The sequence below is a fragment of the Gossypium raimondii genome, chromosome 5, assembly GCF_025698545.1.
Source record: "Gossypium raimondii isolate GPD5lz chromosome 5, ASM2569854v1, whole genome shotgun sequence".
Classification (NCBI taxonomy): Eukaryota; Viridiplantae; Streptophyta; class Magnoliopsida; order Malvales; family Malvaceae; genus Gossypium; species Gossypium raimondii.
The window spans coordinates 20,000,228-20,025,531 of NC_068569.1; the positions used below are offsets into that span (position 1 = coordinate 20,000,228).

The 25,304-nt window shown below is 31.8% G+C and overlaps 2 protein-coding genes across 3 annotated transcripts; both read left to right on the top strand.

Moving 5' to 3' along the window:
* The first annotated feature begins 2,545 nt into the window (after window positions 1–2,545).
* LOC105769670 (protein transport protein Sec24-like At4g32640) lies at window positions 2,546–16,026 on the top strand. Of its 2 annotated transcripts, none has more exons than XM_052631239.1 (26): window positions 2,546–2,797; window positions 2,945–3,897; window positions 4,425–4,664; window positions 4,881–4,955; window positions 5,098–5,196; window positions 5,306–5,417; window positions 5,783–5,910; window positions 6,549–6,668; window positions 8,135–8,215; window positions 9,278–9,355; window positions 9,500–9,592; window positions 10,193–10,247; window positions 10,370–10,446; window positions 11,216–11,287; window positions 11,441–11,524; window positions 12,181–12,300; window positions 12,410–12,478; window positions 13,016–13,093; window positions 13,207–13,345; window positions 13,634–13,798; window positions 13,998–14,143; window positions 14,220–14,399; window positions 14,888–14,976; window positions 15,117–15,148; window positions 15,571–15,703; window positions 15,836–16,026. In XM_052631239.1, the coding sequence occupies exons 2-25, from the start codon at window positions 3,022–3,024 to the stop codon at window positions 15,675–15,677; spliced, it is 3,315 nt and encodes a 1,104-aa protein (XP_052487199.1). In that variant the 5' UTR covers window positions 2,546–2,797; window positions 2,945–3,021; the 3' UTR covers window positions 15,678–15,703; window positions 15,836–16,026. The 2 variants fall into 2 exon arrangements, with proteins under 2 accessions (XP_052487199.1, XP_012445900.1); XM_012590446.2 differs by having other exon boundaries at window positions 2,546–2,788.
* Window positions 16,027–16,104: 78 nt separating this feature from the next.
* On the top strand, window positions 16,105–17,232 carry LOC105767727 (uncharacterized). The gene has a single exon (XM_012587300.2). It carries the CDS (start codon window positions 16,504–16,506, stop codon window positions 17,230–17,232), a length of 729 nt encoding a protein of 242 aa, XP_012442754.1. The 5' UTR covers window positions 16,105–16,503.
* The last annotated feature ends 8,072 nt before the right edge of the window (window positions 17,233–25,304 follow it).

Here is a 25,304-nt window from a genome sequence, read left to right on the forward strand (position 1 = left end):
CCAACCAAAATTTTATATAACATATTTGTCTAAAAAGGTTTGAACAGCCCTTGAGGTGTAAACAAAGAACTTAACCACTGCTTTTTATTTTTTTATGTTAATTTATTAGTTGTTAGATAGTCTTAAATATATTATTGTTGTAATTTGAAAACGATATAATTGTTTGAATAATGGGGGGATCACTATAGTTGCCCAATTTGTATGATGTTATTGTACACGAAAGTTATAATTTTGTTATACCTTTACGTTCAAATACTTATTATGACTTAAAGCACCTCATAGTATAATAGGTATAAATACGGAAATAGTGTTGGCACAACTCTATCAAAGACTACCATTACGTCAAAACTAATTCTCATTTAATGATTTAACTTTCCGAGTTTACTAATCCCAAAGTGATCACATTCGATTCATACTCTAATCACTCTAGATCGATTCCATCTATAAATACCTCTTCCTCCAAGAAGAATGGACAAGCAACCCACATTATCCAAACTCTGCTCAAGTGCAACCTCGGATTCCTCAATCTACTATTTCTAGTGTCTCTCCATACCACTTACATTATGAACTACTCTCATTTTAGCAGCTCTATGCACCCTTATAGTATGAGCCACTCCCATTGTATTATTCAACATCTTTTAACTTTCTTTAAAAAAAAAAAAACATGTATAACTTTAATGTTATGAGAAATATTGAAGCTATTTTTGAAAATTTAGATGAGAATGAACGAGGTCAACTACAAGCAGGGTCACTAATACTATCAAAATCAATATTACAACCCGTATGAGTATGAACATGACTAATATTATCAACAACAACCAGGAATAAAACACCAAGATTACCTAGATTCAATTGACATGACTGACCATGTGGCAACTATCAAAAGCAATATTATCAACTACCAATAATAGAACATCAGGGCTACCCATATTTCAATCAACATGGCCTACTAGATGGCCAAGGAAACCATTACCAACAGCCTCAACGTGAGCAACCACCTAGTCTCTACCTAGAGTACACAAACCAACCAAAGCCTCCAAAAGGCAACCATCAATCGCTATGTCAAGGGGTTGAAAACTTGTCTCTGCAAAATATACTCCAACAACGTAACAATATATAAAGTTCCAAGAAAAATCTAGTAAAAATAAATGAGATTAGATTTTCCAACAAAGATGAAGTTATTAAAGTATTTATAGTCTTTATTTTAATTTATTATGATTTTGTTGATGATTTTCTTTTAAGATTAATTCTTTAAATTATCAACATTTTTATTAATGTATTGTTCGATAACTTGAAAAATTAAGTGTTGAATAATTAAGAGTTGAGTTTTCAATACTAATTTATATTAGAAAGTTGTTTTGTATATTGATAAAATTAAGTACCGAATGTAATTATGTTGTTTGATAAAATTAATACTGTTTTTAAAAATTATTTATTTCCTTTTTGGCATTCTTCATGTCTATTTTACTATTCATGTTTGGTGGTCGTGGACTCGTGGTTGTCCCTCTTAACAATATCGTTTCCGAGATTTGAACCTGTGTCTGTCATTGGCATTCAATGTGTGTTATCATTTCACCCAATACTTATTGACAAAATTATTTATTTTTTAGTTTTAATATTATGAGTACTAATATATTATTTTATTTTGTATAATTTTCATAAAAATTAAATATAATAATTTGAATACATCACTTTTAACAAAAAAAAAAAGAAAAGAAAAAGAGATGGTCTGTTTTAAAAAAAAAAATCAACTTCACATTTTCAACCTTGAGACATAAGTACCATATCTACTTACTTATTTTATTCAAAATTTTCATAGTTGAAAATTTTGAATTAATTAAAGAATTAATAAAATTATCGAACACATTAGAAAAATAAATATTGAATCAATGAAATGAATTTTTGATGGTTTATAAAACACATCCTAAATGTAATACTTATTTATTATAATGCAATGGATATTAATTTTTATTTTTATGTTTCAAAATTTTCATTATAATAATAAATAAAGTTTAATTTAATAAGTAAAAGTTATTTTGGAGGCCTGTACCAAGAGTTAGATTATATTTTATTTCTTTTACTTAAAAATTGATAAATTAACATTTTTATGTCGATCAAAGAGTAAATTAATTAATTATGTTAAAATTTCATCTATTTCTATTGTTAAAAATTGGTGTAGCTAATGAATTAATTAGACAGTTACATGTGGCATGTCACGTGCATTTCATGCTAACTTATAGAGATTAATTTACTAATTGATTTTTAGTATAAAGGCTTCTATCATATGATACTTTTATCAATTTATATATGGCTTAATCAGCATTATTACCAATAATAAAAATTTATTTGATTTCGTTTTAACAGATATTATTATCCGATTTAAGGGTTTAATATTTTACGGTAATAGTAAAAATTGTATAAAAAATAAAACAACAAATATGCCGTATTATGGTTACAATGTCAGTAAAAAGAAAAAAAAACAAACAAACCATTAATTGGAAAAAAAATGGTAAATGTAACAACTCTGACTGTATCAAGGGGAGCATGAGCAATGAATGTTGCTTTTTCTTTGTTTTGAACGTCAAAAATATAATACCCGCCCCATTTTGTATCGCTTTCCTTTCTCCTTTCCTTCACCAAATCCCAATCTGCCTGTCGATCCTCCTAAATAAACCCTAATTTCTCCGTTCTCTCTTTCTAAAACCCTACTCCTTAATTCACATCATTCAGATCTTAGCTACTTGTTTCCTTCGTTCTACAGATCCGACGCAAATTTCTTCGATCACGGGTACTTCATGTAATTATGTATTCGCAATTTTATATCATTTTGCGTTATTTCATTCGATCTTATTGCTTTTGTTATTACTCTGGGATCATGATTGCTGTAGATTTATTATTTTCTTAGAATTGTTCAAAGAATTATTGGTTTTTTGGGTTTCTGTAGATTTTGATCGTGTTGTAAAAAATATATAAAGAAGAGGGATATTGAAGGAGGGGATTGGAATCGGTTTTGATTAAATTATGGCAGCTCCTGTGCCTCCAGGGGCACCTAGACCCGGCGCCAATGCACGGCAGCAATCACCACATCCTAATTTTAATCCTAATTTTCAAACCAATCCCAATTCCTTAGCCGATAACATGCAGAATATGAACCTAAATCGGCCACACTCTATGCCCAATTCTGGTCCTAGGCCTTCACCTTTTGGTCAACCACCACCCTTTCCTCAATCTTCTGTCACTGCTGGATTCCCAGTTGCTTCCCCGCCAATGTCACGGCCTGGACCACCACCAGGTATGGTGGGAAGACCTGCAGTGATTCCTGCTGGACCGCTGCAATCCACATTACCTGCAAATGTACCCCCAGGAAGACCGGTTGGTTTGCCTGTTAGTCACCCACTCCCTTTTGGGTCTAGACCTCCTCCTGCCTCATTGTCTTCATCTACAGGTGGCGCAGTTCTACCTTCTAGTGCTTTCCCATCTTCAGGTGTATCTAGTGCCTCAGCTGCACCACCACCACCAGGTACTCGCCCTAGTTCTTTTGTGTCATCTTCACCTTTGACTGGTGGTCCTGCTGGGCCAATGTCAAGTGCACGCGCTGGTCCTTCGAGTAATGGGCCACCAGCAGTTGGCGCAGGAGCTTTGCCTGGTGCACCCCAATTTCCTCCTCCTGCAATTGTTTCACAACCTCCGGTTGGACCTCCACCATCTATGATGTCAGCTAGGGCACCTGCTCAGGCTCCAACTATGCGTTCTGTTTTGGGAAGTTCAGCTGTTAGTTCCCCACAAACTCCTCCTCTTCCATCGGCATCATCACCATTTCCAGCCATGACGCAGGCTAGACCACCTCCTCCAGGTTCTCCTTATGGACCACAGACATGGTCGATGCAACCCCAGCAGGTTAGCACTCAAACTTTATGATATTATGCTTTCAAGAATAACAAATGTAATCAGTTGGAATTAATCATAGATTATTTTGTTGTTGAGCTGGTCTATTAGCAGCCTGCTTTGGGCATAAAAGTCATTGTTTCCTTTAATTTATGCAGTTCAAAAACTGGAACTTTTAGGTGCACTTGTTTGATGTTGATTCGAAATTTTGGCATTTTTTTAACTGTGAATGATTGGTGTTGAAATCTTAGCTCTGTACTTTAGTAATTACATTAAAATTGCATCTAATGACCTGGATCTTTGGTCCAATGGCTGATGAACGTATCTTTTTGCTTGAATCAATTAGAAGTTGGTTATTGATTCAATAAGGTCAAATTTGATCAATTGGCATATGACATTTTGGTCTAAACCATTTTAAGACGATGCATATGAGGTGCTAAAAATTCTAAGTACAGGGTTGTGTGGATTGGTATAAGTGGATTTGCATTTTGTTCGTTTCCTTCAATGATTTAGATTCTGAATGTTTCTATTTGCTTTAGGGAACCCAACCTCCTCATATTCCTGGCTCTACTCATGCACAACCTCCAAGAATGTTTGGAATGCCACAACAAGCACTACCAAATCAAGCTATGACTAACATTCCACCTGCACTGGGCCAACCTGGAGCACCTATGTCAGGGTCATCAAAGATTGATCCTAATCAAATTCCAAGACCTATTCCAAATGCAACACCAATCGTTTATGAAACTCGCCATGGCAACTCAGCAAATCCTCCTCCGGTATTATCTTTGATCATTTCAAAGGCATAGAGAGGAAATTACTTAATTCACCTGGAACTAGCTAATTTGTCTATTCCTTTTTATCTTTATTTAAGCTTAGGTTCATAATTCTTTTTATGGGTTGTTAGTGCATGTATGCATACTGCTATAACAACTTCGTATATAGCTGCAGTTTGAATTTTGTTACTTATCCTGATGACTTGTAATCTTTTGAAGCCTGCTACAAGTGATTACATTGTCAGAGACACCGGGAATTGTAGTCCACGATATATGAGATGTACCATCAATCAGGTCATGACAAAACTATATGAATTTATTGTGGCTTATTTACTCTGTAATTGCATAATATTTTAATGAGGTTTGTGCTGCAATTTCCCAACCAGTACTCATTGTTATGTTTTATGTACTTGTCTATTTTCTTTTCATATAATAGATCCCTTGCACGGGCGACCTTTTGACAACCTCTGCGATGCAGCTGGCTTTGTTAGTACAACCTATGGCCCTCCCTCATCCATCGGAGGATCCTATTCAGGTAATGTTATAGGCAACTTGCACTTCTAGTTCGCTATCCAAATTGTCAAGATCACCATGAATTTTGAAAATTCCCTTTACTCATCATATTTTGAAAATTTCTCCTATAGGTCGTGGATTTTGGGGAAAGTGGTCCTGTTCGATGTTCTCGCTGCAAAGGTTACATAAATCCTTTCATGAAGTTCATTGATCAGGGAAGGAAGTTTATCTGCAATTTGTGTGGTCAGTATTATTTATCTTTATCTGTTGCTTGTGTTTCATTGCTGTATTACACTTTGGGAATTAAACAGTGGATTAGTACTAATTATTATTTGAGAAATTTTATTTGGAAGTTGTTTGAAGTGCCATTTATGATTCAAATGTAATAATATTCTCCAAGTATCTTAGTTGTTGGCTATATGTTTCCTAGATTGCATAGTGATCTGTGCTTCTATTCTTAGTATATTGGATTTTATCAATTTTGCATTTACTATTTTACGCATAAATGCCATGACCACAGACATTGAACTTGTCTATTTCCAATCTCTGGTTGTGTTGCTGTAATGTAGCAAGGTGGCAATGTCACTGATTATGTTATTTTGTTTCAGGGTTTACTGATGATACTCCCCGTGACTACCATTGCAACCTTGGTCCTGATGGCCGGCGTAGAGATGCTGATGAGAGGCCTGAGCTTTGTAGAGGAACAGTTGAATTTGTTGCTTCAAAAGAGTACATGGTTTGTTAAATTTTATAAGTTTGTAAATTTAAATTGATTTTTTGGGTAAATTTCATGTTCATTTTACGATCCATGTTCAGGGTTTGTGGCTACCCCTTCCAACAATGTTGTCTCCCAACACTTGGTGTAAATTTTTAGTTGATAAACATGTCTATTTCTACTTTATTTAACTGTAGCTACATCTCTTCCTCGTTTGTTTCTTAAATGCTTAAGTAGCAATTTTAAGATGAATGCATATATCTTTGGATAATGGATAAATGAAGGGATAATTTAACATTTGATTAGCTTAACCTAGTAACATATTAGTTTCTGCAGGTAGATGTATCTTTTGGTTGTCTTCCTGATTGACTTAAGACGGTGAATCTTTCCTTTTACAACTTTGACTGATCTGGCATTCCAGGGGTAGTGCCCAAAAGATTAAGATGAACTAAAAAATGACAAATGAGGGGGAAAAACAATTTAAACAATTCCAAATTATGCTAACATTTGGTAGTATTTAGTTGTATGAAACTATTCTGTCCAGAGGTTTACCAGGGTCTTTTTCTTTTTCTTCTTTCATCTGTTTTTTTTTTGTTAATTCTTTAATTGGATGAGATCATCAGAGCATAGTTCATTCTTTTGATTGAATTTCTATTCAGGTCCGTGATCCAATGCCGGCTGTGTATTTTTTCCTAATTGATGTGTCCATGAATGCTGTGCAAACTGGTGCCACTGCTGCAGCTTGCAGTGCGATTAATCAAGTTATTTCTGATCTTCCTGTGAGTTCCATATCAATTTCTAGAAGTTCTTTCTAGTTGTAATTTATCAATCTAGTTGTTCATTCCCCCCTCCCCCCTAAAACAAGTTCTCTTTGCTGCATTATATCAGTAGATGTGGAAACTATTCTGAGATCTTAGTTTGTGTTTTGATCTATCTTTTATCATTAATCACTGTGTCAAATTTATTTGTCGAATTTTGCGCTGTTAAATTCTCAAGAATGGGGTTCTTTACTGTTTGTGTTCATTGTTAGAAAAGATCATGGAGCCATTTTCTTTTCTTTTTTGTTCCCCCTTGAGTAATGTATCATACGTTTTATCTTTGTGTATGTATTTTCCTAGACATTATTGTATCTTGAGGCTTAGTTCTTTATCCGAACTCTTCCTAGATAAATTAGCACTGAAGCGTTTCTTTCCTCAGTTTCAAGTTAGTCACAAGATGCACATCTACCACAGATCCCCTTTTTATTTTTTCTGAGTTCCAACAGGAGGTACTAGAGGTACTGTTGTTGATGCAATATTGCCGTATTTGTTGTATTTCTTTTTTCTCTTGAAAGTGAGTTGTTTGTGCGTTAAAGAAAAAAAAATTGAAATGTAAATTCTTGGTTTAGTGACAAAATAGGGGTTGTGAAGTGGGAATGGCTCCACATGAACCTTTGAGTCAGTTTGTTGATATAACCTTGTGTGATTATTGCATTTCCTTTTTCTCTTGATAGTATGCTGTTTGTGCATTAAACAAACAAAGTTAAAATTTGAAGTGTGAGTTTGTTGATGTAACATCTGGTGATTATTGCAATTCTTTGTTGTCTTTAAAGTATGCTGTTTGTGCATTAAAGAAACAAGTTGAAATTTAAATTTTTGTTATAATAGCAAAATAGAGGTTGTGAAGTGCCAATGGCTCCACATGAACCTTTGAGTCAGTTTCGGTGTTCACAGTTAAGGGTTTAATGCTTTATTCTAAGTGCATTTTTTAGTTGAGAAATCTAATATGGATTATTAATTTGGCTCAATTTTATTTCTTGTATTCAAATGATTATCTTTTTTTTTTCCGATGGCTTTAGGAGAAAAGTTTATAAGAAAATAACAAAAAATGGCTTTGCCATGTGCTTAGTTTTGGTCATGATAGACAAATTTGTTTCAATTGTTTGTCTTTGTTAAAATTGGATTTGGGATTATGGTAGAGTATTTCCGTTGAGTGTGGTGGTAAATCATGACATTGTGTGATTTTAGCCAAGACAACTTATGATGGTTGCATATCTGGCATGGCTAATGTCCTTTGCAATGCTTTCTAAAGATAATGCAAGTTCAACTTCTTTGCCTGCAATAATTGATGCCTGATACTGTTAGTTGAGTTGGAGGTTGATACATGGGCTTGCATCTTTCCTTTTCCATTCTGTCCATTGGTTTCTTCTCAACGTATACAAGGCAATGGAAGTTCAGTTGCTTGATGTGCTAATTGCTTATTGCAGGAAGGTACTCGTACGCAGGTCGGAATAGCAACATTTGACTCAACAATCCATTTTTATAATTTAAAACGGGCACTGCAACAGGTCAGTATTAGTTGCTTTCCTTCATTTAACATTCCCTCTTTCCGGCAACTATTATACTGGGTAGAAGATTTTTCATGGTTTCATCATGTGGGATGCTTTCTGTTTAAGAAAGGAAGCCAATTTGGCCATAATAACATATAAAGTATTCTAATATTTTTAAGAAGTTTTAAGAATTTATTTCAAGTAGTGTCATTGAGATTTTACTGTGTATTAAGCATGTTCTGGGTTGTGTTACATGCTTTAAACTTGAATTTGTCAACATAGGATCACATAATTATGATTTTGGTGCTGCAGCCTTGCATTTTGGATGATTCTATTATGTGTCTAAGTGAGATTTAATTTATCATGAGTAATCAATGCAGGATCAATAAAACAGTGATTTAAGTGGTATGTACACCCTCACATGTGGGATCCAGTTAAACTAGAGTAAAATGAAATTACTTTTACGCACTTGCATAACTTTTTATACAATTTATACTTCTTTAATCTGTCTGTCATATTTCATCAATTAAATATATATTAAAAAGACGGTATTTGCCATTGATATGATAGAAATGTTAGATCGATTTGAAACTTTACATGTACGATTAGTACAATTATATTGCTATGTGCCGTAGTCAGTTTTAAATAGTGTAAGTGGACTCTCTCTCTCTCTCTCTCTATATATATATATATATATATAAGAAGTTTAAATTGTGGAAATCATCTTTACTCATTTTAGTATAAGAGACATGAAATTAGTAGTCAGTAACTTTGCTTGTTACTTATCATCGCAAGAAAAAACAGGGAGGGGGATAAAAAGAAACATGCTGTTAATAATGTGTTTGTGTGTCCAAATAGCATTACAAGAAGTATTGTTTTGAGGACATCTACCTTAGTCTCTTTGTCTCTTAAAATTGAGATTTTGTTTGGAATATGGCATGAATGTTTCAAGTTTCATATTTTATAGATCAGTGAAAACTCGTTCGAATTTATTTTATATGATCTTTTTTTCTCTGATATAATATACCACAGAACATCTTGAAATTGTTCTTTAGCTGATTTGCTGTCTTAAATTTGTAGCCATTGATGCTTATCGTTCCTGACATACAAGATGTCTATACCCCTCTTGAAACAGATGTCATTGTTCAGCTTTCTGAGGTTAGTTCTTAATTTATGGGATTTTTTCTTGTATTTGTTGAAGTTTACAAGTTGTAAATTAAACAGTGGCTGATCCTATCTTGTCATACTTGAGATTTATCTAATACTTTATGCTGACTTTGGTTTTTTCTTCCGAGTATTCAGTGCCGCCAGCATTTAGAGCTATTGCTTGAAAACATCCCAACAATGTTTCAGACTAGTACAACTGCTGAGTCATGTTTTGGTGCTGCAATTAAGGTAAGCCATTTCAAGGTGATATTATAAATTAACAGATAAAATTCTTGTGCTTTACAGATTTCGATCATTAATTGGATACTGTTGTCTTTTTCTAATACAAGAAGAGACCAATAGGATCAAACTTACGAGTTATGGATCCCACTCAGTCCCACTGATCCTACCACCAGAGCAATCCTAGGTGGCAATGGGATATTCATTAACTTGCCAAATTGTATAGCAAGTTAATGAGTTTTGTTATTTTATAGTGTCCAGAACCAGAGGATTTTGTCGTAGATTAAACTGTTTCCTAGACCCTAGTTAAGGAAATGCATTGTTGTTATAATCACAAATATCAAACAAAGTGGGAATTTTTCGAGGTTTGAAAGGCTAGAAACTTAACCCCTGCTTCTTAAACAAATCATGTTTGAAAACTTTAGCTCTCCTTGAGGTGTTTGGCTGCTGGTTGGCATTTGATGGAGAAAGGTGCCTGATTGATCAAGGTTAAGAGGTTTACAGATTCCTGGAAAGTTAATAACGCCTGGTCATAATTTAGGGTGTGCAGCAATTCTTGTACATTTAAAGTGTAGATGTTGATATGTTGGTGTTCTTTGTATATTTCAGGCTGCATTCTTGGCCATGAAAAGTATTGGAGGGAAGCTTCTAGTATTTCAGTCAGGCAAGTTCTCATGTACCTATTCGACATTTGCATGTTCTGGAATGTGTATCATACAGTTTTTTTAGATAGAATTTATTATATTATGTCCCACATTTCTCTAATGAACATATGTTTTGTGACAGTCTTGCCATCTGTTGGCATTGGTGCCCTATCTTCTAGGGAGGCTGAAGGGAGAACTAACATTTCTGCTAGCGAAAAGGTTTGCTAATGTTGTTCAATTATTTCCTCTCCGTTTTCCTTTCATATTATGGTTGTTCTTTTTGATGGAGATGTAGACTTAAAAACCAAAAAAAGGTGGAATCTTCTGTTTGTTTGTCCAACTTCAGTTTTATAGCTGCTACATCTCTTCTCTGAAACCTGCTTTATCTGTTTAACATTTGCAAATTGATACTTTCAGCTATTCAGAGTATTGGGATAGTTAGTGCATAAGAATTTGATTTATTATGACCCTGGTGAATCTGTTTTCTAATTTATTAGTAGAAATTCTTCTTTGATTTTCTAGATGTAGATATTGATAATCTTCTTTCAAATATCATGTTTGGCGTAGACTCTTTTCCTAACCAAAAAGTGATATTGTTGCAAAGTTATTGACTAGGCTTTTAATTCCTGTATTATGTTTTAGTTGATAGGCATTCAATGGTTTGGTCCTTTTGGGGTGGTTATGGTTATACTTATCATCTTTGTAGTGCATGGTGATTTTCACTTGATAGTGGATGCGTGTGAGTCCCCTTCTCAGAGAAAGAAGGAAAACAAATCATCCATAAATTCATAAAAGACTTTGCCAACTATTAATCAGATTTTCAGATACGAATCTCTTATTTTTCAGCACTTTCATATTTGAATCTCCTTTGATGTTATGTTTATTATAAATTCAGAATATTTCTAATTGAAGCAGGAACTATCTTTTATTCAATGCAAGATAGAATTCTTCTTCTTTTTTGATTTTCCCCCCATTTCTAATTGATTAGGAGGCTCATAAATTACTGCAACCAGCTGACAAAATTCTCAAGACAATGGCAATTGAATTTGCTGAGTATCAGGTAAACTTAAAGTAGATTTTTTCTACTTGATACCATTATGATGTGATATAAAAAATCTGCCTGATGAATGCTTGTTGAAATTCATGCTGGTTAGATAAATCTATGTTATGACCCAATTTTTTCAGCATGGTCTTGTATTGCTTTTCATGGCAGGTCTGTGTCGATGTTTTTGTAACTACTCAGACTTACGTGGATATTGCTTCCATCTCTGTCATCCCAAGAACAACTGGAGGCCAGGTATTAACCTTGTATTTTCTGTTGCAAACCTTGCGTGTGGCTGTGCTTAAAATTTTCTGTTGCATAGTACTTCAAAATCTTTGTATTTCAGTATTTATTGGGACATCTTTGTGCTTAAGTCAGGTTATAAAATGCAAGTTACTACTAAAATCGGGACATGGTAGCTTTTCTTATTTTTCTGACTCTCTGTTTATGGAATCTTCAAAACCACATCCAAATAATTTATATACGGGGCCTGCTGAGTCTCCATTACATGCATTAGTTTCCCTGGTTAAACAGTATAAAACTATGGATGAAGTGCATCTCAAGTTTAAAGGGAGCGGTAAAAACATTCCCCTTTTTTTTGGTTAGAAAAGAAGTTGTCTTTACGTCTTTTTGTGATAAACTACATTACTCCCTTGTCATTGTTAGTGAACTTGCTGGTGTCATCCTCCTACTTGTTTATTGGTCCCAGCAGAGTACTAATCAATAAAAAAACTTTTAGCCTGTCGCATGCTTTGGTGAAACTTTAGAACCTGACTACATATTGATGTATATATTACTCACCTCCAAATCTCTACATGTTGAACTTCTATATAATAGAACTTCAGTATCAGATCGCAGAGTTATTTTTTGAGTGGAAGACTCACTTTTCAACGCGTTTCTCCTGACTCCAGGTTTATTATTATTACCCCTTCTCTGCTGTATCTGATCCTGCAAAGCTCTACAATGACCTTAGATGGAACATCACTAGGCCCCAAGGTTTTGAGGCTGTCATGCGCGTAAGATGCAGCCAGGTAACATTTCTGTTTTGCTCTGTTTCTTAAGTGACATATTGATACATGACTTATCGCATTACGATGATAATAACCATGTTGTTATATGTTTTCCCCTGAATGCTTGTAGGGTATTCAAGTTCAAGATTACTCTGGAAACTTCTGCAAACGCATTCCAACTGATGTTGACCTAGCTGGGGTTTGTGCTCTTTTAGAAAAATACTGGGTCTTATATTTCTCATTAATGTGTTTTAGCTTCTTAACCACAGTTGTTTTAATTATTTTATTACTTAAGCATGATTCAAAAATCTGATCATAATTGCTGTCACTGTTTGGTTAACCTAGGAAATATAAAATTATTTTTGTGCAAAATGTTTAGCTTTGAGCTCAAGTTGGATGATTAGCTAACCCTTGCAGAAAGGGGAAAAAAAGAGTTAGAAAATATGCTTGGATAAAATATGTAGGATATAATGCTTCTATCTGGGTTCCAAAATGAGATATTCCTTATTCAATGTTTGTCCCTTGCCACGTGTATTTTTGTGCTTTCATGAGCCATAAGTTTGTAGCTCATGAATTGGCAATTTTGCTTCATATATATATAAATTTTTTATAAAAAGAAATTGTACACATTTTTCTACTAAAGGATTTTGACATGGTTAAGCTCTGCTTGAGCAGATATTTTTAGTGTTTTATCTGTATCAGTCTGTCTCAATCATGACCTGTCCTTGTTATCCAGATTGACTGTGACAAATGCATATTGGTAACATTAAAGCATGATGACAAATTACAAGATGGTTCTGAATGTGGCTTTCAGGTACTAATTAATGGTGTCTGAATTTTTAATCTCCATGTTTCTTACATTATTTGTTAGCATTGACAAGTTGAAAAATTTTATGCATCCATAATATTCTGGCTTTAACTTTCCAGTGTGCCCTTCTCTATACCACTGTTTATGGACAAAGAAGAATTCGAGTCACAAACTTATCCTTGCCGTGCACAAATATGCTAAGTAATTTGTTTCGCTCTGCTGACTTGGATACTCAATTCACATGTTTCTTAAAGCAAGGTATTTGAATCTGCATTGTACATCTTTCTTTATCTTCTTTTCCCTTTTTGGTGAATTGATTGTGCAAGTTTACTGGTTTTGTTCTTTATCTTGGCCTGTTTGCTCTGCTTCAAACTGTGATTTGAAGATGCCCTGCATTTCCATTATTTGTCCAATTACGGATTGGTCCTACGTTAATGAGATACTTGGTTATTTTATCCAAAGAGTTTTGGCGCAGTTTTTTTCATGGTATCATTCTGCACAAATACTGACAATCTATTGCATTTCACTAATTTACCTTGAATGCAGCTGCAATTGAAATTCCTACATGCCCGCTTCTTCAAGTGAGGGACCATGTTACAAATCTTTGCATCAACATTCTGCTTTCATATCGTAAATTTTGCGCCACAGTATCATCAACTGGACAGCTTATTCTTCCTGAGGCTCTTAAGCTTCTCCCTCTGTATACTCTTGGTATAAATATTTCTTTTTGTTAATTTATCTACTTGATCCGTATCTCATTCATTTCCATTATTATTATTTTAGTTAATCTTCATCTTCAAACTTTTTCTTCCATTTTGGCAAATCCTGTGGCAGAAACTCAGACATCTTGTCAAGGAAAAATTGAAGTATTTTTCATCTGTTGATAAATTTTGTCTTTTCCTTTCTTCAGCATTAATCAAGAGTAGAGGGTTGCGAAATGATGGCAGAATAGATGACCGTTCCTTCTGGTTCAATTATGTTTCCTCCCTTTCTACTCCTTTGGCAATCCCATTGGTTTATCCCAGGATGTTTGCCATCCACAATGTTGATACAAAGGTAATAAAATTTCTAGTTGGCTTATGGTCCAAAGTGTTTTAACCATGCCAACTGACAATTTATGCTTGCTGGACAGGATGGAGATGAATCTGTTCTTCCTCCTACAATCCCACTTTCTAGTGAACATGTCTGTGATGATGGAATCTATCTTCTTGAGAATGGTGAGGACGCTTTAATATATTTTGGAAGCTCAGTGGATTCAAGTATCTTGCAACAACTTTTTGGCTTTACCTCAGTTGACGAAGTACCCACTCAGGTACTTTGTTTTACTTCCGTTTTTCAGGTTTTTGTCTGCTGAAAATAAGCTTAGGATATTTTTTCACATTTTTTTTTATTTAAAAATAAATTAAATATTTAAATACTACACTCAAATGGTCCATTGTATATTGAATTGACCTCATCCGGGTTATGATTTGAAATTGCTATTAAATTACCTGTATGATGAATTTTGTGTGCCACTCCGCATGCTGTTTCATTTTCCTTCCATTAATAGTGAGAATTTTTCTTTGTTATTTATAGAGTACTTGATTTTTGGATTTGGATGAGTAGAGTCTTGAAAACTGTTTTGCTCGATGACTGACTAGTATGGCAGTCAAATGGGTGACCCTGGATTCAAATGTTAGGATTACGGGGTTAGGTTATCCCCTGTAAATATGGTTCACTTTTAAGCTTTATTCTGTGTCTAGACCCTTTCACTTACCCTGTACAGACATTAACGCTCTTTTGTCAACATTGTATGTTCAGTTTGTGATGCAGCAATTTTCCAATCCTTTATCAAAGAACTTCAATGATGTAGTCAATGTGATTCGCCAACAAAGATGCTCCTACCTTCGGTATGATTAATGGCGGTTTCTTTAGTGTTATTTTACTCCAAAAGGAACAGTTTCTGTTCCATCTCCTTCATAACCAAATTGAACACCATTTCTCTGTTTAATACAATTTTATCTTTACATTCTCTCATTTTCTGTTGCAGCTTCGCATTGTGCAAGAAGGGGGATCCGTCAGGTAAGTGCATTGAACTTCCTTCTCACGCAAAACTATGATATGGTTAAATAAATTATCCTAGTCAGCTGAGCCACTGGTGTAGTGGCAAAAGTCCAGGTTCAAATCCTGGACACCATTCCCCCACCACCTCCTTACAAAAGTATTAAATATATCCTATGTAGAATATTTTGACCGAAATAGCCATGGATTCTTCCAACATGCATCATATAAACTTTTCTCAACTATGTAATAGAGAGAGGTTGTTTAATTCTTGTCCGAGAGTTTTTGCCTTGGTTTTATTGCGACAATGAAGCAAATTGCTTCTATGGTTGCAGGTTTCGTATTGTCAGAGTAGTTGGTATATAATCATTTCTATTTTAGAAAAAAGAAAAGAAAAGCAAATATATTAGGGGATTCTCATGATTGAATTTCTACATTTTCAGGAATGGCGTTCTTATCTTGCATGGTAGAAGACAAGAATGCAAATGGGCCATCTTATGTGGAGTTTCTTGTACATATTCATCGGCAAATCCAAATGAAAATGTCTTGATAAGTTTCAAGCTTCCTCAACAACAGGTATTCAATTTTGATTTGGGATTTTGCATGAAGAAGAAAGAATCCGAGTGGCCTCCTGCTCGGAGTTTCTTGTACATATACTGTGCGGCGACTGGAGTGAAAGTTTTACAGAATGTTTTATGCTTTTTACAGTTGGCTTCACAAGTAGTGATGGCACTTGGAGATCAAAAGCTGCACACAAACATTGTAATTTCATATCTTATATCAATTATTTATTTCCTGGAACCCCAATTTTGAGCTAAACAAAGGTTCTTAATTGTACCCAACTTTGGCGGTGAGGTACTTGAATTACTAATAATGCAATTATTTTCGGCTTTTTGTTACCTACTTCTCCTAGTCTTTCCGATAATGAACTATCCAAATTTCAATTTGACTTTGGATAATGAATCAGGGTACCCAAATTTCAACCCTTTTTTTTTTAATTTATGTTTTAAAAAATTAACTTACTAAATTTAAATATTTATTAATTTCAAGCTGGGTTAGATTTTTTAATTTAAAATAGAGAATAATAAATAAATGAAATCTGATAATGCAAATATCCAGCCTTATCCTATCCTATTCGACGGTCCTTAATATTTCTACATTTGTTTATATTTTAAAAATTTAACTAAGAACTTATCCATAAATAAGGATTTGAGTTTGAGTAGGATTATAATGTAATATGTAAACATGCAATTTACCTATTTGGTGTAGAATTGTAGAAGAAATAGGAAAAATTAAGCCCCTATAAAAAACTAATCCCATAACTTTATATCATTTGTATTCACTCTCAACATCAAAAAGGTTGCAAGATAGTAGCAATGGCGGCTTCCATTTGCCGTATCAAGCTAAGGGAAGTAACCAATAATCTTGAAGTACAACAACGTTATAGTCATATCCCATATGACTTTTTCAACATAGTTGTGGGGATTCGTTTTGTTTCATCTCTTAATAGGGAAACAATGTTAGGAAGTTTCAATGAGTCCGTCACATATTGTCGGGACACCATTTTATCTGACAAAGACGGCCCCAACATCCTACTCTCCTTGTTAGAAAGAACGGGTGCACCTCTAGGCTACATTCGGACCTTCATCATTCCTGGTATCTTGTCTTATGCACGGCAGTTACATAGTAACCCCCTTAACTTTGCACGTAAACTCATTTCCTTCGAAGTGGAAGTAATCATCAAGGTGTCGGTTGATAATTTTGATGATGAGGCCGATGAGCCGAATGGCAACGACGATGGTGATGGTGATGATGAGGACACGTTGAATTTCAAGCCTGCTACATGTTTGTCAGTTCAAGCTTTGAGAAGGTATAAATGGGGTGATGATGAAGAACAAGATTGCCTGCCTTTGAAGAAGAGGAGGAGATTACGTGAGGGTTTGAACTCAGCGAACAAAGAATGTGCTATCTGCCTCGATGAGTTCTCGGAGGGTGACGAGGTTGCCTCGATGCCATGCACACATGTGTTCCATGATGGTTGCATCATTAAGTGGTTGAAGACCAATCACCTGTGCCCGTTGTGCCGGTTCCAGATGCCAACTTGATTCCATTTTCTTCTAATTGTAAGTTTCACGAATAGATTTAAAACACGAGTTTATGAGAAAGGAGCAAATATGACTCCATTGCTTACAGGTTTCTTACTGTCGGAATAATTGGTATATAAATAAAATGCAATTATTTGTAATCATTGTTACTAATGATATGGTTTATTACAAAAATAGGTTAATCAAATAAATTGTTTGCAAATTCACGAGAATGGCAGAACATAATTACATTTTGTTTATCCCTGCACCATTCTAAAGCTAAATGCCCAAATCTCAGCATATCAATGCCACTCTGCTTCACAATTGCAATTATAAGCTTTTTAATATCGCATCTTACCTCTTCTTTCTCTAAATTAAATGCTTTCAAGATTTGTTGAAATGTCTGGATTTAAATTTCATCATATAAAAATTCATGTACAGACTAATTAATTAATTGAGTTGAGTTTAAGAAGTATTAAATTATAATAGTTGCATGAAACAGTTGACTGGGTTTCCTACCATCACACCTACCACCACAACTGATATTCAAAATTTAATTTTGAGTTACAGCAATGAAGAATGGGAAATCAATAGTAATGATTTGTAGTTGTAATTATATATACACACTCTTTTTAAAAAATAAAAATTAAATCAAACATTTATTTCATTAGACATCAATTTCGGCAGTACGAGGATGGCAGCTACTGCTGGACTACTGATTAAAATGGGCATCTTAGACTAATTAGTTCTAAATCCATTCATTTATGAGGTTATAGAAAGAGAACACGAAAATGGGGATTTGACTACACACAAAAAACAAAAACCTATAAAAGCTTAATAATTATTAGTATTTTGTGTTAATCCAAAATAAATTCGGATTCATTTGAATTTAAAATTTTTAACACACTATTAAATTAGTGAAATCTAAAGACCCTAAATTTTAGGGTTGAATTGGATTTGGTTTGATAAATCTTTCATAATAATTTATTTAATTTTATTCTTAATTTTTAATATTAATTTTTTGTTTTAGGTTTTTTTTTAAAAAATTGTGTTGATAAAGTGGATATTGTTGTATGATTTCTAGATATTATTTGGTGAAGTTTTAAAGTCTTTTCAAGTAAAAAAACAAAAACTTTTATGCATTATTTTTAAATTATTCTTATTTATTATATTTTAAGTTATATTTCCTATTTTAAATATGAAATATTTATATTACTTTATAAAACTTAAAATTAATTATAGATTAAATAAAAATAAAATTCAATTCAATTTTGATTTTCAATTTCTCTTTTCTTTCTTTTTTTTCTCAGACCTATAAAATATATAGCTTCCTCCCCTACTTATAGGTTGAATTAATTTTGGATATTCATTAACGGAAGAACTATTTTTTAAAAAAAATTCTTTAAGTCAAAATAAAAGAACAAAAACTTATTATAAAATTTAGAACTTTACTCATATTTTAAATAAATTTATATATTTATGGGTGACGTGAATAGTTTAAATAATTAATGTTACATCGATGAGTGAAGAATTTATTTGTAGCGTTGAGATTGCTAAATGAGTGTATACCTACCTTCACCCTTCTAACCCCAAACCAATCCCCTTTTTTATGCCTAAAAACACAACAAAAAGAAGACCGAACGATGATGATGATAATGTGATCGGACGGTTCATATGTTCCCGCACCATTTTCCCTCTCTAAGCAACACGTGGCAGACAACCAATTGGACCCACGCTCACAAAATTCTCCCCATAAATAAATAAATAAAAAGGGTTAAAAAGAAAAGCAACTTTCCTACTATAGACACCATGGAGGTAAATATTGCAATATTAGAAGACCCCATACAATGTATGATATCAATATCATGAAAATGTGAAAATACAATAAATAGATTCTTTATTTTTGGTTCAAATCCAACGTGAGATGGAGGAATTGTAAGTATATTTAGAACTAAATAAATTCCACCCACACGATTTCTTATATCCACTTATTTTTCAGGATCATATTTATACACTTGCTCATGAACATGGTTTAAATAAATCGACGCTTGTTTTTGAAATATCGGGGTTTAAAATTTATTTATTTTAACAATTTCATTATAAATTCGATCATATTTACTTTATTTTTTTTACACAATCTCCTCTTTAACTTATAAATATGAGAATAATGCACTTTAACACACTCAAACTTATGTCTTCTTACATTAGCAACAATACTCATGTTAATCTCAACCAGCACATATAAAAATTATTAATGAAATATAAATATAGTAAATATATGTTGCATATTATAAGTATACCGTTCACGAGATTGACATTAGCTGACAGAATCGAAAAATGGGGAGATAGTAGGGAAATAGTAAAAATGTGGGTCCCATCATATTTTGAGAAGGCCCCACACCAAAGATCACATACTAAATTAGGACCCTTTTTAATCATACTTTTCTTTAGGGATTTGAATTTTATGATCAATACTTTCTTCTATTTTCCATTTTTTCTTTTCTTGCCTTGTTATGCAATTTTTATTATTTATGGAAAGCATTTTAATTTTAGTTTTATATTTTTATTTTAAAATGTTTTAATATATTATTTTAAATCAATAAATATTGAAAATTGTGTAAAACTTTTGTTAATTTAAAATTTTGGTTGATATTAAGTCCAAATTTTGTATATAAACAACTCATTACCTCTCTCTTTACTAAAATAATAATGCATTCATAATATATATATATTTGTAAAGGTTTTAAATACAAATTACAAATAATATATGTTTAATCAATTAGAAGTGTAATCAACTGTAATACGAAGCAAGTCTGTTATTGACATTTTTTAGGCCCTAGGCAAAACAATAAAATGGAATTTTAGATTCATTAAAATTTGATAAAAAAAATTTTGAGCCCTTAAAAGTTAAAAAAAAAAAATTGGGCCCCTTAAAATTAGAAAATAATATTTTGAATCATTTTTAACCTTGGGCCCTGGGCGGCTGCAATTGCACCTCTAGACAACCCCAGGGTCGGACCTGATACAAAGTACAACATATTAAAAATTTAAGGGTAATATATTAAGAAATCCCTTACATTACTATACTTTGTTTAAACTAACCCTTAAACTATTTTTACCTATATTTTCCAAGTACACCTTCACATTGACATAAAATTCAAAATAGTGATTAAGTATTATGTATATAAGTACTTTTAAGAAATTTTAAAATATTATTTTGTTTCACTTTCAAAAAAAATATTACGTTATTTTCTATTTAATAAACTATTTTCATCAAATGTACATAGACAAAATTAGTTTAAAAATTCAAAATAATTTTACTTTAATATTAAAATGGAGGACTTTCATGGATAAAAATTATAGATTATGGGCTTATTTAGGGTGGGTTTGGATGGGCGATTGGATGCGGTGCGGTGCGTTTAGCTTACTTTTTGTATCACGCTACAGTATCTAATCTCACCGCCACCGCTGTTTTTACACTAACCGCAGGTAAACACACCGCTCATCCAAACCCACCCTTAGACAAGGTATAGTAATTGGGGCTTTTTAGTATATTGGCCAAATTTAAATATGTCTGAACTTAAATCAAAATAAATTTAAGAATTAAATATTGATAAACATTTTCTTTGAAAAATAAATAATCTTTTCTATTTTCTAGTTTGTTCCTTGTATCAAATTTTGGGGATAAATATCAAAATTATACATGAACTTTGATTCAATGTACAATGCCATACATGAACTTTGATTTTGAGCGCTCCTATACATGAAATTTTGATTTGATTCAATTTTCACAAATCACTAACAATATTGTCGAATTAGCATCATTTTACATTGATATATCGTATATGCAAACAATTATATTAATTAAATATAAAATGAAAATATGTACAATTGAATCAAAATCAAAGTTTCATGTATACATATGCACCATGATTCAAGTTTTATGTGTATAACTTCTTGAAATCAAAATTTATATATCAAATTGCATATTAGACCAAAATTTATGTATAAAATTAATATTTATCCGGTTTTTTTAAGGAATCTTTTATGAAAATGAAGCATAGGAACATTATTATTTCCTGGATGGGTTTGCTTTGAATACATTAAAATTTTGTCTTTTATTTGATGGGGATTCAAATTTATGTGTTAACTAAGGTAGAAATTTTGACCTACAAATCATGTCTAAAATTAGTAGAAAGATCTTAATGGGATTTTCTTTATTGATTTTGTCTTTAATTAACTAAACAATTGAAGATTGCTAAATGTACTCTTCTCTTTTCATTGTTGTCTAGTTTAAGCAACTTGGCATGTGGGTTTCCATTAACCTTTCATTTCTTGCAATTTCTATTTTTGATGCATATAAGTTATATAATTTGTCACCATTAGTAGCTAATTCTTTTAAATCCTTTTTTTCGTCATCAGTTAATTTGCGGTGGCAGTTTGTAACAGCTTTCTTTGGTTTTTTTATATTGCGTCAATTTAGTATTAATTCTAAAAAATTTAACACTCGGCATTTACATATTATGTAATTTTGTTTTTTTCAAAGTTTTATTTGTTATCTCTTTCATCTAAAGGCTATAAAATCAAATTTATCAATTAAATCTGATTGAAAAAAAATATATATATATATATATAAAATGGAAATACCAAAAATTTTAAGATAATAATATTTCATCTTTTCTCATTCTTTTAAAATTTTGAGAGTTCATTTTTAAATTAACTAAATTGACATAATTTATAATGTTGAGGTTAAAATTATAATTATGCCAATTTTATAAGCTAGAATCGTTAAATGCAAGATATAATTTTTCATAATTGAGTAATAGAAAAATTACTAATAGTTGGGTTGCTATGTTATAATTTACTCAATTATTAAATGCAAAATATAATAATTAATTTATTTATTAAAAATATATAAATTACGGTACATCATTTAAATGTAATAATATATATATATATATTCAAACAAGCTATTCATGCAATCGCTTTCGTACAAAACAACACCTTCCTCTAGGGGTGAGCAAAATTCGATTCGACTCGAAAAAATCGAAAAAAAATTCGAATTTCGAGTTAAACGAATCGAGTTATTCGAGTTAATCAAGTTATTCAATCAACTCAATTTTTTTCAATTTCGAGTTCGAATCGAGTTGAGTTTTCAATTGAATAACTCGAATAATTCAATATCAAACTATAATATTTTACAGTTTTACCTAAACTCTCAAACTTTTTACTTTTCCTCAAAACTTTTACTCCTTCCCACTTTTCCCCAAAACTTTTACTCCTCCTCCCAACCCCAATGTACTCAAAATACATTTCCCACCAAAATTTTACTCTTCCATTCATTTTTTTTCAAAATTTTACTCTCAAAACCCTCAAAACTTTTATTTTCCCCAAAATTTTACTCCTCCCACTTTTCCCTAAAACTTTTATTCTCTTCCCATCCCACCTCTCATCTACCCCAAACCCTCCCCTCCAATTTTTTTTAATATTTTCCTCCAAAATTTTACTCCCTCTATTTACTTTCCTCAAACTTTTATTCCCCAAAACTTTTATTTTCCCCTAAACTTTTACTTCTCACCCTTTACTCTCAAATAAAAATCAAAATTATCCAAAAAATCACTAAACATAAATAGTAATAATTTTATTTATATATACTATTTATATTATTAAATTAAATTTCACATTTTATATTATTTATATTATTGAATTGTTTAGTCATATTGAATATTTATATTAAAATTGAATTCTTAATTATGCCATAAAATATTCGTGTTAAAATTTTATATTGGTATCAATTTCAAATTTTATTTTTAAAATAAATTTTATTAAAAATCATATTTTATATTTAATATATTTTAATTCCAAAATACATAGTGACAAGAATCCAAGATAATTGAAACAACTAAGCAAACAAATAAGCTAACCAAGATATAAAAAATTAATAAATAAATTATGAGGTGATGAAAGTTAATAAAAAATTTGATTAAGGTGGACAAATTTTATTATGATGGGTGACAATGGTTACAAGGACCTAAAATTATTTTTTAAAATTTAACTCGAACAAATATATTCGATTCGATTCGATTCGATTCGAATTCCATCTCACTCGACTCGATTCGAGAAAACTTCAAATAAAGTTAGGATGATAAAATGAGATTCGAAAACTCGATTAACTCGAAAATTTTCGATTCGATTCGATTCGATTCGATCGAATGCTCACCCCTACCTTCCTCGAAAAAGAATTGGAAATTTCTATATACGTAAATTACTTTTGGAATTTGTTTTCTTTTCCGGGAAAACATTTTAACTCTGTGTTCTTTGACCAAAAATTTTGTTAAAGAAAATGCTTGATTGCCGCTGTCGGTTGGTATTAATGGGCTGAAAGTTAAATTAGGATTTATTTAAATTTTATTTTATATTTTTAAAGATTTGGATAAAATATTAAATTTAAAAATGAATTTAGATAAAAAATTAAATTTATTTAAAATATGAATTAAATTTAAATAAAAAATTAGGCTTGTTTAATATATGAATCGCTTGTACTTTTAAATTTTAAGATCCGAGTTTTGTCATGCCTGATCCGTTTTCTAATTATGTATTATATTGTATATTATATAAATAGTAAATAATATTAGGATAGATATCTACTTACATGTGTAAAACACGAGTAATTTTACACCTTTTATATATTTGTATACAATTAATATTTAAGCAATCTAACCGTTGAATCTAAAGATATAATTATATTTACTATACATGTATTCTGTTATATTTATCTCAAATATATATTAATATCATATATAAACTCGTCCCGAGCCCCTACTATTGATATATATGAACAATGACATGGGAGCTGAAGTCAATTGGTCCCTTGAATCACCCTAAAGAAAATAGAAAATATCTACCATACTTTTATCGCAAAAAGGAAACCAGGCCTTAAAAGAAATATGTTTGACAGTCATAATGTTTTTGTAGAGGATTAAATTATAAATATTTGTTATAATAAAAAATTATAAGGGACCAACAATTAGAAATAATTGGATTAAATTGGAAAAGAATCGGATAAAATTTACACATAACACAAATATAAGATAAAATGAAGGTTCAGATAAGATCCAAATTTCGATATCAATGACTGTTTCTATATATTTATCTGTGTTTTTTTTAAACTTAGGATATGAAAATTAATCGACTCTTTCTATTTTTAGTTTGGGCATTTTAGGGTTGTATCGAGTTTTAACAAAAGTTTCCATTTCAACACGAAAATATAAAATGAGAAGTTTGATTACTAGTTTTTATACTACGCTTTAATATTATTTTAAAATAATTTGATTAATTTTATTTTTATATATTTTTAATCTTAAAAATTTCAATCCCTATCTCTAATTTCGAGTAATTTAAAAGATTTAGGAGTGGTTAAGCTCAATGGTGGAGCTTAGTATAGACCCGGGAGCCATGGCTCGTTAAAATGGTAAATTTTTAATTTGGGTTCTTTATAATTTGTAAAACTTTAAATTAGTAATGGTAAATTTGCACTTTGCCCCCCAAAAAATGATAAAAATTTGATTTAACCCTTTAAAAATTATAAAAATATAGACTATTAAAATGATGAAATTATATTTTTACCATAGTAAAATATTCAATTTAATTTCGTTCCCAAAAACATTTCTGACTCCAATATTAGTTAGGCATTACAAATTTGTGCCGTCCAAGTGATTTATTCCTCTAAATAAAAAATAGGGTAAACTATAAAAATAGTCACTTTTATTTGCTTCAGGTTATATTTTAGTCATTTATGTTTGAAATGTTATATTTTAGTCACTTACGTTATCATTTTGTTATGAAGTGGTCACTCTACCGTTAAGCTCCGTTACCTCCCTAACAACTGTTCTAGGTGGCAGTCCAAATGGGTTTTAAATGCCAACTTGGATGTCCTACGTGGTAGTCCAAATTAAATTTATTTAATTAAAAACCTATTTTCATCTTAGCAACTGGATATCTAAGTTGCCATTTAAAACTATTTGGACTGCCACGTAGGACTACCGTTAGGGAGGTAATGGAGTTTAACGGTACAATGACCACTTTGTAATAAA